The sequence below is a fragment of the Dasypus novemcinctus genome, chromosome 8 (assembly GCF_030445035.2).
Source record: "Dasypus novemcinctus isolate mDasNov1 chromosome 8, mDasNov1.1.hap2, whole genome shotgun sequence".
Classification (NCBI taxonomy): Eukaryota; Metazoa; Chordata; class Mammalia; order Cingulata; family Dasypodidae; genus Dasypus; species Dasypus novemcinctus.
Window position 1 is genome coordinate 98,941,105 of NC_080680.1, and position 17,295 is coordinate 98,958,399.

The 17,295-nt window shown below is 39.0% G+C and overlaps 3 protein-coding genes across 6 annotated transcripts in view; 2 read left to right on the forward strand and 1 right to left on the reverse strand.

Moving 5' to 3' along the window:
- PSMD5 (proteasome 26S subunit, non-ATPase 5) overlaps window positions 1–11,602 on the forward strand; it is a 32,928-nt gene extending 21,326 nt beyond the window's left edge. Inside the window, exon 10 of one of the 2 annotated variants that reach the window (XM_071217027.1) lies at window positions 9,785–11,602. In XM_071217027.1, coding sequence (XP_071073128.1) covers window positions 9,785–9,790 — 6 coding nt within the window. In that variant the 3' untranslated portion in view covers window positions 9,791–11,602. Of the gene's footprint in view, window positions 1–2,043; window positions 2,878–9,784 lie in introns of those variants that run through there. The other variant, XM_004473329.4, reaches the window with a different exon arrangement.
- On the reverse strand, window positions 7,575–8,856 carry B3GALT9 (beta-1,3-galactosyltransferase 9). Its single transcript, XM_071216560.1, has 2 exons — window positions 8,848–8,856; window positions 7,575–8,678 (listed from the first exon to the last, which is right to left on the reverse strand). Exons 1-2 carry the CDS (start codon window positions 8,854–8,856, stop codon window positions 7,575–7,577), a joined length of 1,113 nt encoding a protein of 370 aa, XP_071072661.1.
- A 1,041-nt stretch (window positions 11,603–12,643) lies between the features above and the next one.
- Window positions 12,644–17,295, forward strand: part of FBXW2 (F-box and WD repeat domain containing 2) — a 46,850-nt gene continuing 42,198 nt past the window's right edge. Inside the window, exons 1-3 of one of the 3 annotated variants that reach the window (XM_004473333.4) lie at window positions 12,660–12,752; window positions 12,853–12,961; window positions 13,082–13,195. The gene's annotated coding sequence lies outside the window, so the exon portion shown is untranslated. Of the gene's footprint in view, window positions 12,753–12,852; window positions 12,962–13,081; window positions 13,196–17,295 lie in introns of all 3 variants that reach the window. The other 2 variants (XM_004473331.4, XM_058302474.2) reach the window with 2 other exon arrangements.

Genomic DNA, 17,295 nt, shown 5'->3' on the forward strand with positions numbered 1-17,295 from the left:
TTAGGCACTGAGGCAGAGGTTTGAATGGGTGCTGTGAGATCACAGAATAAATTCCAGCCTTCTTATCTGCCATACAATCAGGCCCTCTTTTGACCCAGCCCTTGTTGTCTTCCTGAGCCTTTTTTTCTGCCATTCCCGTTGATGCTTAATGCTCTAGTAATACCAAACTACTTGTTTTGTATCTGTGGATCTTTGCTGTACTCCCTGCATCCAACACTCTTCCCTGACTTTGATAGTTAACTCCTTATTCTTCAAGGATTAGTTCACATAGCTCTTCATTAAGCCTTGCTAAAACCCTCCCAAGTTTGAGTTAAAGAATCTCTGTGCTCACACTTTGTATTCATTCTGTGCTGGAGATTAAGCAATGAACAAGATATACAGTGACCCTTCTTTCATGTAGTTCACTGTCTAATGAGGGAGTCAGACAGTAAATATAATTGTATAGTTAATTATGTTATTACAGTTTTAAGTACCTCTGTCTCTAATTATTACATTATGTTGAAAATACTTATTGTTCCATCTCACCTATTAAAGTTTGTTGTGAATCGAGACCATATCTGATTAATTTTTCTAGCCCCAGCACTTAGCATGCTACCTGGGCTCATAGAAATTTTGTAATCATTTTAGTAATTTTATCAATAATGGGATCTGAGCAGCTTACTTGACCTAGACTGGGTCAGAACAAGGAAAATGGAGGAGAAAAGAGAGAGAAGACTTCCTGAAGGATGTGATGCATGATCTGGGCCTTGAAGGATACAGATAGTCCTCCAAACTTCAAAAACGTTTGTTTTTCTACTACTTTGCCCTTATCATTGAAGTGTTTATTTTGGTTCCTACATCAATATTCTCATTATTAGTTTATTTTGTTTTGTTCTACATTTTTCCACTCAGTCAACCATGGGTGCAGAGATAATTTTTTATTTACTGCTTAGGACAGTTTTTTATTTCTGTACACCCTTCCTTCTTGGCTATTACTCATTAAGCTGGTGTTTCTCAAACTTTAATCTTGGGGATCTTATTAAAATGTAGATCATGGTTTAGTAGTTCTGCGGTGGGGCCTGAGATTCTGCATTTCTAACAAACTTCCACGTAATGCTGATGTTGCTTGTCTGCAGAACATATTTTGAGAGAAACAGGCTAGGCTATAAACCTGATTGTTAATTGTAATTCATAAAATGTAGTGGTGAGGTTTTTTCATTGTAAAATTTGCTTATTTTAAAATTTGAAAAATAGAAATAGGAAATTTTAGGATCGCCCTTAGTCATAACCATTTGGCTTATTTCCTTTTAATATTTGCATGTATGTATTTTTGTGAAATATTTCAAATATACAGTTATACCTTGTTACCTCAGCCCCATCCATTCCCCTCCCTGCCTCCCTGGATATAATCACTATCACAAATTCAAGGCTTACAGGTCCATTCATGATTTTATACTTTTACTACATATGTACATATCCTTAACAAAGTACAGTATTTTAATATTCTTAAACTTTGCAAATGGTATCATGCTATTTATAACATTCTGCAATTTGCTTTTTCTCTTCAACATTATGTTTTTAAGGTTTATCCATATTGTCAGATATGATGATAAAGACATTAGTATTTTGTTATATAGACAGCAGTTTATCATTCTCCTGTCAATGAAGATTTTGATAGTATCTATGGAATACTATAATGAACATTCTTGAAAATACCTTGTATATATGTGTGAAAGTTTCTTAAGTCTTCTGTAATTTTTAAACCTTCTCTAGTTTTTGTTTTTCCACTGTTGTAATCATGGTATGTATATAATTTGAATCTACTTTTTTCATATAACAAAATTACCCACATTATTACCTATTCTTTGTAAACATTATTTTTAATGTTTACTTAATTTTTTATTGCTAGATATCTTAATTTTCTTAACCCTTCCCCAGTTAATAGACATTTAGAAAGGCTTATGTTGTCAGATTTCTCTCTAAAGTATTGTACCATTCACTAACAAACTTAATTAACTTCTTAAGGTACAGAGGGAATTGTGTTCTTTCTGTCTTTCATTTCAGGCCATTGCAAACCAACCTTGGGCTCAGAAACTTATGTTTAACAGTCCAGGTTTTGTAGAATATGTGATGGACCGGTCCGTGGAGCATGACAAAGCTTCAAAGGATGCCAAGTATGAACTAGTAAAAGCACTTGCCAATTCCAAGACAATTGCAGAAATATTTGGGAACCCAAATTATTTAAGGCTCAGAACTTACCTGAGTGAAGGTCCATACTATGTGAAGCCTGTTTCCACAACAGCAGTGGAAGGAGCTGAATGATTTCTCATTGAGTCTACTATAGAGGACCATTTTTTGACTAGAACTTCTCCAAAGGCATTTGATTCCATTTGTAGTGTACAAAACAGAGACTTCCCTCTCTCCAGAATTATCATGGGATATCTTTATCACCAATATTTGTTGTTTCTACATTGATATATAGTGTGGAACCGGGGGTTTTGGTATACATTGAGAGCAAGAAAACTTGGTCTTAATTGAACCATGTATTTTTCAGATTCCTTTGACTGCCTTAATCTTTGCAATAAGATGGAAGTTATGGTTCTCCCAGAAAACTTCCATGGACATACCCACTGTCTTATTAAAAAATCTGCTTTAAGTAGAATAGAACCAAATTATTTCTGAATTCTTTTCACTACCCTTTTTTTTTAAATCCTCTTCAGTCCTTTTCCTCCTCTAAGTCCACTTTGAAAGACTTGGATATGAATATGTTTTGAAAAATAAGTAGTATGAAATCTTAAAATTATGTTCTATATACTAAGAATAATTTTATGTTCTTTTTATTTTTTAATTACTATTATTCCTTTGAAAGAAGATGTGAAATAAACCTAAACAAATGTTCTTTTGATGCTTTTTTGCTGTTTTTCAATGAATTTTACTCTGTTTTGGTTTGGGGGGACAGGCATGATAACATGCTAATCAGAAGGGTCCCCAAGCTGTCATTTTATTTATCAGTGGGTCATCATTCTTGAGGATTTGTCTTTAATTTTTCAGATCTGTAAAGTCAATGTTGAGTGAATCAAACAGAGTAAGTGAGGCTGACTCCTAATAACCAGAATCAGAAGGAAAGGACAGTATGCATAAACAAGGATGCCATCTCATTCATTTACAAAGGTTGATCTATCTTCTTTTAACAAAAAAAAGTTCCCAGGAAGCAGATGTGGCTCAAGTGATAAGGCCCCCGCCTACCATATGGGAGGACCCAGGTTTGATCCCTGGGACCTCCTAGTGAAAAAGAAGAGAAAGTGTGCCTGTGTGGCGAGCCAGTTCCCACATAGCAAGCCAAGTACACACGCGGTGAGCCAAGTGCCCATGTGGGTAGTTGCATGGCAAGCCAAGTGCCCGCACAGTGAGCCAAATGCATACGTGTGTGCCTGCTTGGTGAGCTGAGTGCCCACATGAGTGCCTGTGTGGTGAGCCACTGCCCACATGGCAAGCCAGTACCCGTGCGAGTGCCTGCGTGGTGAGCCAATGCCTGCGCGGCGAGCCAGTGCCCTCCTGGCAAGCCGAGTGCCCGTGCAAGTGAGTCACACAGCAAGATAATGATGCAACAAAAGAGACAAGGGGAGAGTCAACGTGAAGCACAGCAGTGACCAGGAACTGAGATGGCGCAATTGATAGGGAACCACTCTACACATCAGAGGTCCCCAGGATCGAATCCCAGGAAATCCTAGAGAAGAAAGACAAGAAGAGAAGACAAAAAGAGAGATACAGAAGATCACACAACGAATGGACACAGACAATAAAAACAGTGGGGGGAGGGGGAGGAGGAGGGGGAGGGGAGGAAGGGGAAGGAAAAAATCTTTAAAAAAAAAGTTCCCATCCATTTTCCAGAGCCCTTTTTTCTAAATGACAAAGCACTCTCTCTCAAGGCACCAGCACAAAGGCTCCTCCGTGAGCATGTTATCAGACTATAATAGGTTCAGAATCTAGAAATAGATTTCTTTTAGGCCATTGAGAAGTTAATAAACTATCTCTGCTTTGTAACAAAATGGTTGTCAAGTGACCTGAATTCTCTCCAGATTCATTGTCTCTTCTCCACCATCTCTGGTTTCTCATTTTCCTTTTTTCCGTGTTCCATATTGACCATTCTCCTAATGTTAATATCATTAATTATGTTATAGCCAGCTCTTTTCCTGGCCTAAGAAACATTCTTTTTTTTTTTTTTTTTAATTTTATTTATCTCCCTGTTCCCCCATTGTCTGCTCTCTGTATCCATTTGCTGTGTGTTCTGTGTCCGCTTGTATTCTCATTAGGCGGCTCTGAGAACCAATCCTGGGACCTTCTGGAATGGGAGAGGCTATTATTCTCTTTTGCCACCTCAGCTGCCCTGTTCTGCTACATCTTCTTATTTTATCTCCTCTCTGTCTCTTGTTACACCATCTTGCTGTGCCAGCTCTCTGCATTTTTGGCCAGTACTCCTGCATGGGGCGGCTTTCCCACATGAGGTGACATTCTAGCACAGGGCAGCACTCCTGTATGGGGCTGAATTCCTACATGGGCGGGCACTCCACATAGGCCAGCTCGCCACATGGGCCAGCTTGCCCTCACCAGGAGGCCCTGGGCATCAAACCCTGGACCTCCTATATGGTAGATGGGAGCCCAATTGGTTGAGCCACATTCGCTTCCCGAAACATTCTCTCTTTAAAGTGACTTTCACTTAATCTCCTTCATGATACTGATTTTCTTCATTTAACTTCAGAGGGATGTCTTTCTATATACGGCCTACAAACTCATTCTGAATTTGTGTCTGTGACTCTTTTAAATACATTCATTTAATAAATATACAGGGAAGCGCTCTTGGCCCAGTGGTTAGGGTATCCATCTACCACATGGGAGGTCCACGGTTCAAACCCCGGGCCTCCTTGACCCGTGTGGAGCTGGCCCATGTGCAGTGCTGATGCGCACAAGGAGTGCTGTGCCACGCAGGGGTGTCCCTGCGTAGGGGAGCCCCACGCGCAAGGAGTGCACCCCGTAAGGAGAGCCACCCACGCGAAAGAAAGTGCAGCCTGCCCAGGAATGGTGCTGCACACAGAGAGCTGACACAAGATGACGCAACAAAAAGAAACACAGATTCCTGTGCCACTGACAACAACAGAAGTGGACAAAGAACACACAGCAAATAGATACAGAGAACAGACAACGGGGGTGGGGGGAAGGGGAGGTAAATAAATCTTTAAAAAATATATATATATATACATTTATTGACTGTCTATTTTGTGCTTGGCACTGAGAAACCTTACTATGTATTTCTTTGGAGGTAGTAGGACCGAGGATTGGACCCAGGACCTCATATTTGGGAAGTCGGTGCTCACCCACTGAGCTACATGAGCTCCCCTCCAGTCGTTTAATCTTTTTTTTTCTTTTGAATCCGTCATTTAATCTTTATATCTCTATTTTACAGATGAGGAAACCAAGGTTCGGAGAAGTTAAGTAGCTTATCCCAAAATCACACGGGTAGTAAGTGCTAAATAGAAAATTAGAGTGTATTTTAAGTTGAGTGATGGAAACACTGCTCCAGACTTAAGAGAAAGGAAACGTTTTCTAGTGAAAGAGACCTGATCTGAATCTTAAAAGAACCAGTGGGAGAAACAAGAACAGTGGGGAATAGCATAGCAAGCAGAGAGAACAGCAGGTACAGATACAAAAGCAAGAGAACATGTTTCAAAAACTATAAGTAGTTCAATATGAGCGAAGCCTAGGATTTAAGGGGCAAAATTGCAAAATTCTTTATAAGTACTAATCACTACCATTTCTTAGCATCTCCTGTATGCTAGCCACTTGATATGCATTTTCTCATTTGATCCTCATTACACTTTACAAGTTAAGTATCATTTTGCAGACAAAGACATGAAGTACATTATTGGAAGGGAGTTGAATTGGTTCCCATTTTGTTAGTCATATTTTGTTGCTAATAATAGTTAATAACTATTGAGTATTTACTGTGTGTCAGACATTGAAAAAGCTTTTCATGTATTAATTTATGTTGCTATCTTCACACTCCCAGGAGTTAGGTACTGCTTCTGCCCTGTTCACACAGCTAATATGTGGAGCCAAGATTTGAACCTAGGCTGTTTAAACTCAGAACTTATGTTTTTAATGCTACCTCTTCCTCTTACTGAATGCTTACTATATGCCAAATCCAGTGCTAAGCACTCAACCTAGCTCATTAAGTCCATCAGCCCTACAAGACTGATTTAGGACACAAACTGAGGCTTTGTAAAATTTAATGACATTCAAAAATAAAATATATAAAATATAATAAAATAATCAGTGTTATGCATGGTGGGGATTTTCAAGATGTTACTTTGACAACCTTAAAAAAACAAAAAAGATGTTACTTTGGGGACCCCCAGATGGGAACCATTGTTCTAGTGCCTAGTCATTAAACAAGAGAAATAATGAGTGTATACATAACATGACATGTGAATTTGTTGCACCTTATCTGTGGAGCAGAACCTAATTAGTACTTGATGACTCGATGAAAAATGTTTTACAAAGAGCTAGAGAGGGGAGCAGCTATGGCTCAGGCAGTTGAGCATCTGCTTCCCACATGGGAGGTCCTGGGTTTGGTTCCCCTTGTCACCAAAAAACAAAACAAAGCAGCAAAACAACCAACTAGGGAGCCAATGTGGCTCAGTGGTTGAGTGCTGGCTTCCCACATACAAAGTTCTGGGTTCACTACCTGGCCCCTGGTACCACAAAAAACATAAACCTAGAGATCCAAGTCACACACTAGTGAGGTTTATGTTAATACATACCAACTATCTAATACTTTGAGATTAAATTTATTTACACCACTCAGATTTCTAAAATGTTTCCTGCTTGAAGATGAGACTAATATTTTGTTATAAAAATTATTTATATAATATTTTCCTTTAATTCTGAGTATTCTCAAATGTCAATCACCATTGCTATCACTGAGACATGATAGTCTCGATGTAATAAAGTATTCACGATTTAATTGTAAAGAGAAGATGTTATAATTAAATTCAATATTCTCCCCTTTCTGAAAGGAAGGTTTTATTTATTTTTCAAGCTGCTTTATTCACACACCATACAATCCAAAGTGTACAATCAGCGGCTCTCAGTATAATCACAGAGTTGTACATTTATCACCACAACCAATTTTAGGACATTTTCATTGCTCCAAAAAGCAAAACCCCCTATCCTTTATACACCCCATTACTGACATTTAGCATTGGTGTGGTATCTTTGTTACAACTGATGAAAGAATATTAAAATATTACTGTTAACTATAGTTCATAACTTGCATTAGGTATTTTTTTCCTATATACCACCCTATTATTAACACATGGGAAGATTTTTTAAAAGAATAATGCTACCCCTACACTTAAATTCCATAAAATGAGATCTCAATAAAATTTAGTACATTGGAACACTAAACCTTTGCAACTTGCTAAGTCCAATTACAGATTGAGTGAAAATACACCAAACATGAGGAAGGAGGGAAGCTTTCTATAACAGGGTAGAAGGTAATTTAAAAAGACTAGTCTTATAAGAAAAATAGGGAAATACTAATCACCAAAATACATGGCATTGTTTTTTATGGTATCTACATGAAAATGTTTAAATCTGTCAAGGTATGTTAGAAGTTTGCAGGAAATGAGCCCAGAGTAAGTATCAAACAGAGAACATTCTTTACCATCATTAATTTCCTTCCATGCCAGGAGCATTTCAACATCTGTAGTTTCTGAGGATGTGAAAATGAACTTATAGCAACATCTGTTATACCTGATGTGCATCTTCCCAGAAAACCTTGAACTGTGGATGGGTATAAGGCCAATGGATTTAGCACAAATTCCTACGAACACATCAGCTGGCACTATAATGGGTACTTCTTTGAAAACTACATACATCATCCGAGCCACATCCTGGGACATTATAAAGGCCTCACTACTGCAATAATCAGGGTAGTACTTTTCTGGGTACTCACTAAGAGGAACAAATTTTTGGCTCTGAGGGTCTCTGCTGGGTGTATCCTGGTGGATAACTCTTCCTACATAGATATCTTCAAGGTGTTCTTTCAGACTGAGGAGATAGCCCACCAAGCTTGGTAGATTGACAAATATAACTTCATCAACCTTGAGAATGAACAGGGCGTTAGGGCAGAAAGTTACAGCCCACTGTGTCATGGCAATGATTTTCAAGGTTTGGTTCTCAGAACTGTCCAGGAAGATTCCTTCAATTATATCATTATTCTTAAGGGATTCTCTGACTATCTCTTTCTGAGCAGTTATCAAAACAGGCATTCCCAAAGCAAATAGTGTAAGAATGGTGTGTCCTCGGACACTGGTCATATTACCCCAAGTTTTCCTAATGAGGTCCCGCCTTCTCCCATTTTCTGGGTTACTGAAGATGAGAGAAAGCAAAAAAATATTCTTCCCTTTACACACCTCCGGCTGGTTCAGGATATAATAGTTGGAGAGATTACTTCTTAAGGGCTCCATGTTCAATTTTCTTGCTTTATCCTTAATTTCAGTAACTTTCATATCTATATAAGGCAAAGAATGCAGAAAGTATTCTTCTATGAAGTCAGCTCCAAAAATCAAGGCATGAAATAGGATGACATTAAACAAAATGAAACACCACTGGTGAGTTCGAAGCCTACAGGATGCCACCTAAATTAAGAAAAGAGCATGTGTTCATTTAAGCTTCATCTCCATTCTTGTCTTTCCCCCACAGAACCCTGTATGTACCTCTATGACAGCATTTAGCAGTACTACACTCTATTTTAAGTGCTTATTAATTTTATTATTTTATCTCTCTCATTAGATGAATAGTCTGAACAGCAGCCATCATGTCTAATTCTTCTCCAGTGATGAGTAAAATGTTGCTTGCTTGTTTGGATGAAAGCTACTTACTATATAAGACACTGTGTTAGAAACTGGGGAAAAAAGGGCAATCAAAGATAGACACGGATATAAAGTAAAAAGTGGCATCATTAGGGATTAAAAAAAAAACTTTAGGAAAATATATAATCTTGAATTGAAGCCCTTGGATTAGTTTCTTCTCTAATTACAAAAAGTCAAGGGCTATTTTTCCATGCTGTGGTAGCTTCTGTTGGCTGCTGCACACTGGCTACTATAAAACATTTATATTCTAGTATGACTTTCCAATTTAATACTGAATCAGAGTCTATTTTTGACAATGTCCCTTAATCCACCTGACATGTCCATCAGTATGGGCAGATTCCTTCTATCCCCATAGCTTTTCTCCAGAAATCTAGGATAGACTTGGGATAAGCTTTCTCCATCTCATCAAGGGAGTTGATAAATTGTCCTCTGGAAGGGTTTATACGCGGTTGTAATATAACAGCCAGGGAACATTAAAGGAGGTTAAATCCCTATTCATTGGCACTTTGAACAACAAAGCCTCCCTTAATAATAGTTACCTCTTATTTATCACTTGCTATGTGCCAGGCACTGTTTTTAAGCATATTAAGCCTTAGTTCATTTAGCCCTGTCATATTCCTTTCAGATAGATTATCTCAAAGTTAGATTGAGCATATGAACAGTTTAGTAATTTATCCAAGATTACACAGAAACTTAGGGGGTAGGATAGGGACCTGATATGAATTCAAGTCAGTCATATTCCAAAGTTCATTCTTAACCATTGGAGAATCCTGATTCCCATCTGTATTTTTCCATGTCCATTGAATAAGAAAAAACAACAAAACAAAATAACCTTCTGAAATTGTGATCTGAACTCATTTCTATTTTCTCAGTGCTGATGATTTGCACATAGATGAAAATGAAGAAAACTCAGCTTCCTCAAAGACTGTTTTAATAGATACCAAATGCTTCAGAGATGATAAGGAACTTACCTGCATGTTGTCTGGGAGCAATTTCAGGACTTTTTAAGTTATTGAATCCAGTTGCCAAATTATGCCCAAATGTATCTCAGGATAACTCAAGTCGAACAGCAGCTGAGGTAAAAAATACTTTGTGCCTGAACTTTAAGGATAAGGTTTCTTGCCGATTAGCCTGAGCTTTTGTTCCAGAATACCTGCTGTCTGCCTAGGAGAGCGAATGCTGATCATATTACAGCTAGAGTGACTCCAGAACAAAAGACAGAACAAGCAAACCTCTTTGAATGCTTCCAATCTTGTGTACCTCATGAAACTGACCCCTCATCTTTATGCTGAATCCCTGGTAAAGTGTTTGTGGGAGCTCAAAGAACAGTTCAACCACATCACCTCTCCACAGCATCATCCCTCAAGGAGAAATGTTGTATAGGATATACTGGGGCGCATCTCAAGAAACTGAACAGATGGAATAATTCCTGCTTCCTGGTACATGCACATGCATGGAATTTACTAAACAACAAGGAATAATTGTCATTTCTAGTAGGCAGGGAAGTTTTGTGTGTTGCATTGAAAGGAATGCTGAATTCCTGGTGTAGGATATTCAAGAACTTTTTTAAATCAATTGTCAGGCATCCAAACAACCTCCCCCAAGCAAGGTTATCTCAAAATGGAAACAACATGTAGTTTATTTTAGCCTGAATTGAAGAAACTATGCATTTGACATTTGTTGTTATCCTGGAGCACATATGTGTAGGAATTATCCCAAAAAGCATTTTTACTACAAAGTTTATTTCAAGAAAAGAAAAACCATCTAGCATATTTTCATGTTCCTGTCATGTAAGCAGTTGTACTGAGCATTCTGCTCTCATGCCAGGCTATATTTCCATCTTTCTCTTTTCACATTTGTTGTTCCTACCTGCCATTCACAGCAGTTTTCATAGTTTTTGGCTAAGAATAATTCATTACATTTAAAATTGGCTATAGTTTTTCAATACTCATCATGCAAACTTGGAGATTTTTACAAAGTGGTAAAATATAACCTGAAAATTCCCATTCAAATGAAAGGGAATTTTTACATATACTAAATTTAGCAATTAGGTATGTCTTGTGAATAACTAAACAGAAATTTCTATTTTGCCATTTTCTTTTCACATTTAGAGCCATACATTTGCTCCTGGATCTCTTCTGTCCTTAAGCTTATACCATTTGATTTCTTTATCCATGAGAGGTTTAAACAATATTGTCTCTCTCTCAGTTCCACCTGGAGTTTTCAGTTTGATTCATCAAATCCCTACCATACTTACTGGGTTGAGACTGCTTCAAGGTGCTTGGTTTCCTCAATTACCTTGCTTCTGCCTTCCCTTTCATGGATGTTATGCAATCTGTGTACCTAAGTCTTCCTAAATTTTCTTAAAATATTGTCATCAGTCACTGTTTGGCTCAGAAGTCTTATAGTGGCTTTATTGCCTACCAAATCAAGTTTTCTCTCTTAAGATGTGACTTCCAGGACCCCATACTTGGCTTCCACCCACATAGCCAAAGGTATTTCTTACATTTCAAATACCCTAGATTGATTCAGGATGCTTGGAGCCTTGACTGTATTCTACCACTAACTGGATGTATGAATGTCTTTGTATTATGTCTATATCATTGGACTATGTTGTCCAACATGGTTGCCATTACTCACATGTGGCTATTTAAATTAATTAAAATTAAATAAAATTTAAAATTTCCTCAGTCATGCTAGAACATTTCAAGTGTTCAGTAGCTACATGAGGTTAGTAGCTGCCTTTTTAGATAGGACATATAGAGAATATTTTCATCATTGCAGAAAGTTCTACGGGGCAGTACTTGTATATGATGCACGTGAAGGTGTGGAGGTGGGGGTGTGCGTTCATGTGGTTTATGAGACCTTACAGAAAGACCAGGATAACTTGTGCTCTGAAGTCCACCTGGGTTGAAATCCTTTGTCAGTCACCGTGACCTTAGACAAGATCCCTAAACCTCTTTTGGCCTCAATTTCCCCACATCTAAAAGCGGGGCTAATAGCAGTAATTACCCTGGCAGGGTTGTTGTGAGAACTAAGAATGTCTGGCACATAAGAAGAGCAGTTTTAGTTCTTAATGCTAAAACATTTACTTGCTTCATCCCCTTCAATCCTCAGAGCAGCCAGATGAGGAGAGTACAATTGTTACTCAGTTGAGGAAAATAAGGCCAGAGAAGTTAAGTAACCAGGCCAAGATCAAGGCCAGAGGGTGGAAGAGCTAGGATTCAAATCTTGATCATTCAACTCCCTTCTTTCTCCCATACCCACTTCACTCCCTACCCCGCCCCCATTCTTGCTTTATTTTTCACTAGCACTTGCTATGGCTTGCACCATGGCAATCTTAGTTTTTTACGTCTGCCTCCCCTCAGGTTGTAAAGGTCCGGCAGTCAGGGATTTTTGCGCATTTTATTCACTAACCATAGCCCTGGGGACAAGTAGGTGTTCACTGGGTTGACTCTGGATGTCAGTCCCTTAACTTCTCTGAGCGGTAGCGCCCTCTCCTTTGTAAAGTCAGGATAATAAATAATGCTACAGAGCTGGAGTTAAATTAGATGAAAGGCATGAACCTGCTGTATTAACTTGGATATAGTGCAAAAAAGGAAGCTTTGGTAAAGGATCCACCAAGTCCAAGCCTCGTAATATATTTATTGCGCGTGCTCCACCACCTCGCCTCACCTATTCTCTCCTCAACTCTTCCACCTCCCCCTCGGGGCGGGAGCCGGAAGTGTAGCAGCTTCCGCTGGGCGCCGCGAGGTGGAGGGTCGCGCGAAGATGACGCAAGCAGCGCCGGAAGCCGCTCCCCTGTGAGGTTGCGGACCTGAGCAGCGGCCGTAGGTCCAGGTTTGTGTGAGGCGGGTGTGGGTCAGGAAAGGGGCGTTTGGGGGCTGACGCTCTTGCTGACCGGCCGCGCCACGGCCTTTTGGGCTTTCTCTCTCTGCAGGCGCCATGGCTGCGGAGCGGACCCGGCCGCTGCAAGGCCCTGGCGGCCCGAGCGCGCACGGTTGGTGTGAGCCCGGCACGAGGTCCCGGGCCCCGGGGCGCTCGCTCAGGTCAGTGCCGCGCGGAACTCGGCTCCGGAAGCAGGGAGCTTGGGGTCGACGAGCGTGTTGAAGGGTTCTGGAGTTCATTTAGAGATGGGAAAATTGAGTCTCGGAGTTTCTTCTTCCTAGTGTCTCAGTTTCGTTATCTGCGAAATGAGTTAATGATGTTCCAGAACTGCCGTAAGATTAAAAGATGCTGAAATGTGGACAGGTGGCTTATGAAATAAAAAGCGCCGTATTAATGTGAGTGATTGCGCCATAATTGTGGGTATACATGGAAACAGGTGTGTATGTGGGGTGCTGCTTGATATAAAGCAAAGATCACAATATTAATGCTAAATAATAATGGTGACTAGCATTACTGTAGGCTTACGGTGTGCCGGGTACTAAGCTAAACGTTTTACGTGCATTATCCTGTTTAACAGGATAAAAACCCTTGTGTATAATATCATGGTAACAGTTTACAAGTGAGTAAGCTGGGCCTGGGATAGGTGAAGTGATTTGCCAAAGGCCACCCAGCATCAAGTGAAGCTGCAGAGCCTGTAATTTGTAAACATTATTTGTATTCTTTCAAAGATTTTTTATTCTTAAAACGAAGAAACAGGATTTTAACAGTTTGTTCACATGATTTGAAATTCAAAAACGTATACAATAAAAAGGCCCATCTCATGTCCTCCTCTCTCCAGTTCTCTCTGAGGCAACCAGTGATAGCTGTTTCTTGACTATTCAAAATATGTTTTATACATATGTAAGTTTATAGGTATATATACATTTTTCAAAGCCACCTACTCTCTAACTGCTGATGATGCTTGATAAGAAGAGAGGAAATATGAAGGCTTTCCCCCACCCCCAGACCCTATTTTACTCTTGAAAGGGCCAGGATCTGGTGGAGGAGGAGAAGAAGATACTTTCAGACTCCTTTATCTAGAATGTCATATGTCTAATAAGACCTAGGAGTATAAGTTTTTGGGTTTTGTTTCTGTGGGTTTTTTGGAAGGGGAAGGAGGATGCAGTGTCAAGATAAGACACTATAGTTTTAAAGAGAGAAAGAGTTTATTGCCAAGTGCAAAACAAGGAGATCAGGAGACCTATGGGCCATAAATCTCTCTCCCCTAACTGGAGAAACTTTTCAGTGTTATAGCATTTAAACAGGTAGGTAGGCTTAGGTCACAGGGGTTCTTAACCCTTTTTTGTTCCACAGACCCCTTTGCCAGTCAGGTGAAAACCACAGTCCCCATTTGTGTTACTTAGTAAACACATCACACCCGCACCAGCAGGTCCCCACAAGAATAATGGTTTTGAATTTCAATTCAATCTCACGGACCCCTTGTTAAGAACCCCTGGCTTAGGATAATGATCAGGTTGGAGATAGACTAATCACTGATCCTGTGCAGGTTGATTACATGCTTCAAGTAAAGTTTTAAGATTTAGGCTACTGCGCATGTCAGGAAGGCTAACTCTAAGTAGAACTGGCTTGGTCTAGCGAAATAGCTTAGGACTTGGGGCTGTCAGTTCTGGGCCGACTTGTGTTTATTGACAAGGGGACTGTGTGCAAAGACACCACACTTCAGGGTTGCAAAGCAAGATAAGGGGATACAAGCAGGGCCAGTCACGAGTTGTCTGTCCAGCTACAGGGCAAAGACTATGTTGCTTCAAAACATAGCATCAGCATTAAAGAAACGAGGCATCTGGGTTATATAGTTCTGTGAGTTATGAACTGTGACAGCAGTCATAGATATTGGCTTCTGGCTACTTCAGAAGGCTAACATACATCAAGGCTATAATTCAGTGAGCTATCACAGTTATTGGTATTTTGTTTTGGCTACATTACAATATATCAGAAGGTTAGTAATTGCCTAAAATACAGTTTAGTGGACAAAAATACATTTATTAATTTTTCAGGTACACATTCATAATAAAACTAACAACTACTATTTGAGTTACTCTAACTGGGCACTGTGCTAAGCATGTTCCTGCTTTATTTTTGATTCTCATAATTCTTAAGTTAGGTGATAGCTTCCATTTTACAGATGATAAAATTGAAGCTTAGAAGTTAGTTGAACTGCCCATGATCACATAGGAAGTGACTGAATATGAGATTTGATTGACTCCAAAGCATTTTCACTTACCCTAGCCAACCTGTGTAACCAAGTGTCCTTTATTGTCTTCGGTAACCTCAAGCTCACCATTCTGGAGGTAGCTGTTCCATTGTTTGAAAGCTCTAGATCATTTGAAAGCTCCTCCTGGTATTGAGTTAAAATCACTCTTCCTGTGGTTTTCCCTTTGGGGCCTTTGGTGCTAGTATCTTACATTCCTAGAGGCTCTCTTAAAAGAGTTTAGTTTAGACCGGTGAGCTTAAAAAAGTCACTCTAGTATTATTTCTTATCTCCTCCAAAGTCAGGAGATTCTTTCAGAAAAAGTAAAAATTGGTTTTCTAGTAGTGTATTCTGCATAGTTAATGGGCCTGCTTTCTTCCAAAAAAAAAAAAAAGATTCCTTTTTCAACAGCATTCAGAGATGAAGAACTGGAAAATAACCACCCATAAGGAGTTGAACAGCTTAAAGGGCAATATCTAATGTAAAAGTAGGAAAAGAAATTCTTGTTGGGAGTTAGAATATATAAATCTCTGGAGTGGCTGGGTTTTTTTTTTTTAAAAGATGCTCACTGGAGATTTGCCCTGTACTTTTCAGTGATGTCATAGACACATTAATTTGGCATATTGTAGGATATCTTTTACTTACTGGTGAGTGATGGGAAGCAGATTCACCCTGATAATGTTTAAATGGGTATTATAAATTTGCCTTGTGACCATTTAAATAACAATCCAGCTCATATAAATAGAAGTATTTTTTCTACAAGATATGTGGCATTGCACTTCTAGGAGTTATGGAAGAAGCTCAGAGCAGGTATTTGGTGTGTTTTTGACTGACCTATGTACCAGCAGCTGTTGCTAATCTTAACTGTTTGCAAAATCAAGCATTTGCACTTTGCCTGGATTCCATTCTGCATAGAGGATTGAAAAACATCTGAGAGGGGAATTTCTTTCACCTCAATGGTCAGGTTAGCTCCACCCCTCAACCTTCCCATTAGTTAGCAGTTATAGTATTATGTGAACGTCACAGAAAAGAATTTTGTCTCCCTGTGAATTATTGTTTTAAAAGAGATTTTCTATATATGTTATAGAGGATTGTTAGGATTCAGAGGAAGAAGACTTGTTATCTTGTGATAAGCTGACAAAATTTTTGGTGAACTGAGTTTTTGGCAACCTAGTAAATGCTGAAAATAAATCAACAAATTCTAGCTAGCTCAACCCTGAGGCTTCAGGAGTGTTATCTTAAAGTCCAGTCACTGAGAAACCAAAACTATTAGACAGCAGATGGTGTGATTGGAAAGATTTGGTCACTTCTACAGATAAATTAGACTGCTTTCTGTCTGATCAAATTTTTGCCAAATTTGATATTGGAAACTTACTGAAAATGATTTTTACTTATTAACAGAGTCGAAAGATGAGATCTGACTGTTTAAAGATGAAATCTAGGAGACTTGTCTGGAAAGGAATTTATTTTCCTCTTCCATATTAATTTAGGCTTCAGTTTTTGCAATTAGTAAAACAATCTGGTGGGAAACTGATCAGATTAGAAGGAAAGCTTTTTAACTGTGGAAAATTTAAACACGTGAAAATAAAGAGAATAATGAACTCCTATGTATCCATCATCTGACATTAACATCTATTAATACATGGTCAATCTTAGGAAAGGTGGTTTTTACTGGTTTGCTTTATTTTTTGTTCTCTTTCCATTAGTTTATTTCCCATTTTTAAAAAATGAGTTGACACCTTGATACAATATATAATGCTGAGCACTTTAAAATTTGTTTGTCCCAGTTAGCCTTATAGTAATTTGTCATTCTTGTAAAGGTGGTACAGTTGGATAGGCAGTGTCCCCAGATCTTATCTAATTGTGATTTTCTTAGTTGTAGCTGACTTCAGAGGGAGACAGCTTGGTGTGGTTGGAAAAATTCTGATCTTGAGAGCACTGGTAGAGGAGAGCACTCCTCTGCTATTTTAATAGCTCTGTGCTTTTTAGGAAAATCACTTACCTTCTAGGACCCTCAGTTTCCTCATCTGCAAAGCAGAGATGGTGTGATACCTGTTTTGGGGTATTTTGTAAGCATCAGGGTTATTCATTTGCCTTATTTGCAGGCTTCCAGGACCCTCATGGCTCATTGGAGGTTAACCGTTGTGATGGTTAAGAATTGTCATTAGCTCATATGAGGCTTATAAAAACAGGCTGTGTAAGACCAAATAAGACCTTTGTAATTCATGTTCTAACACGCATTGCCAT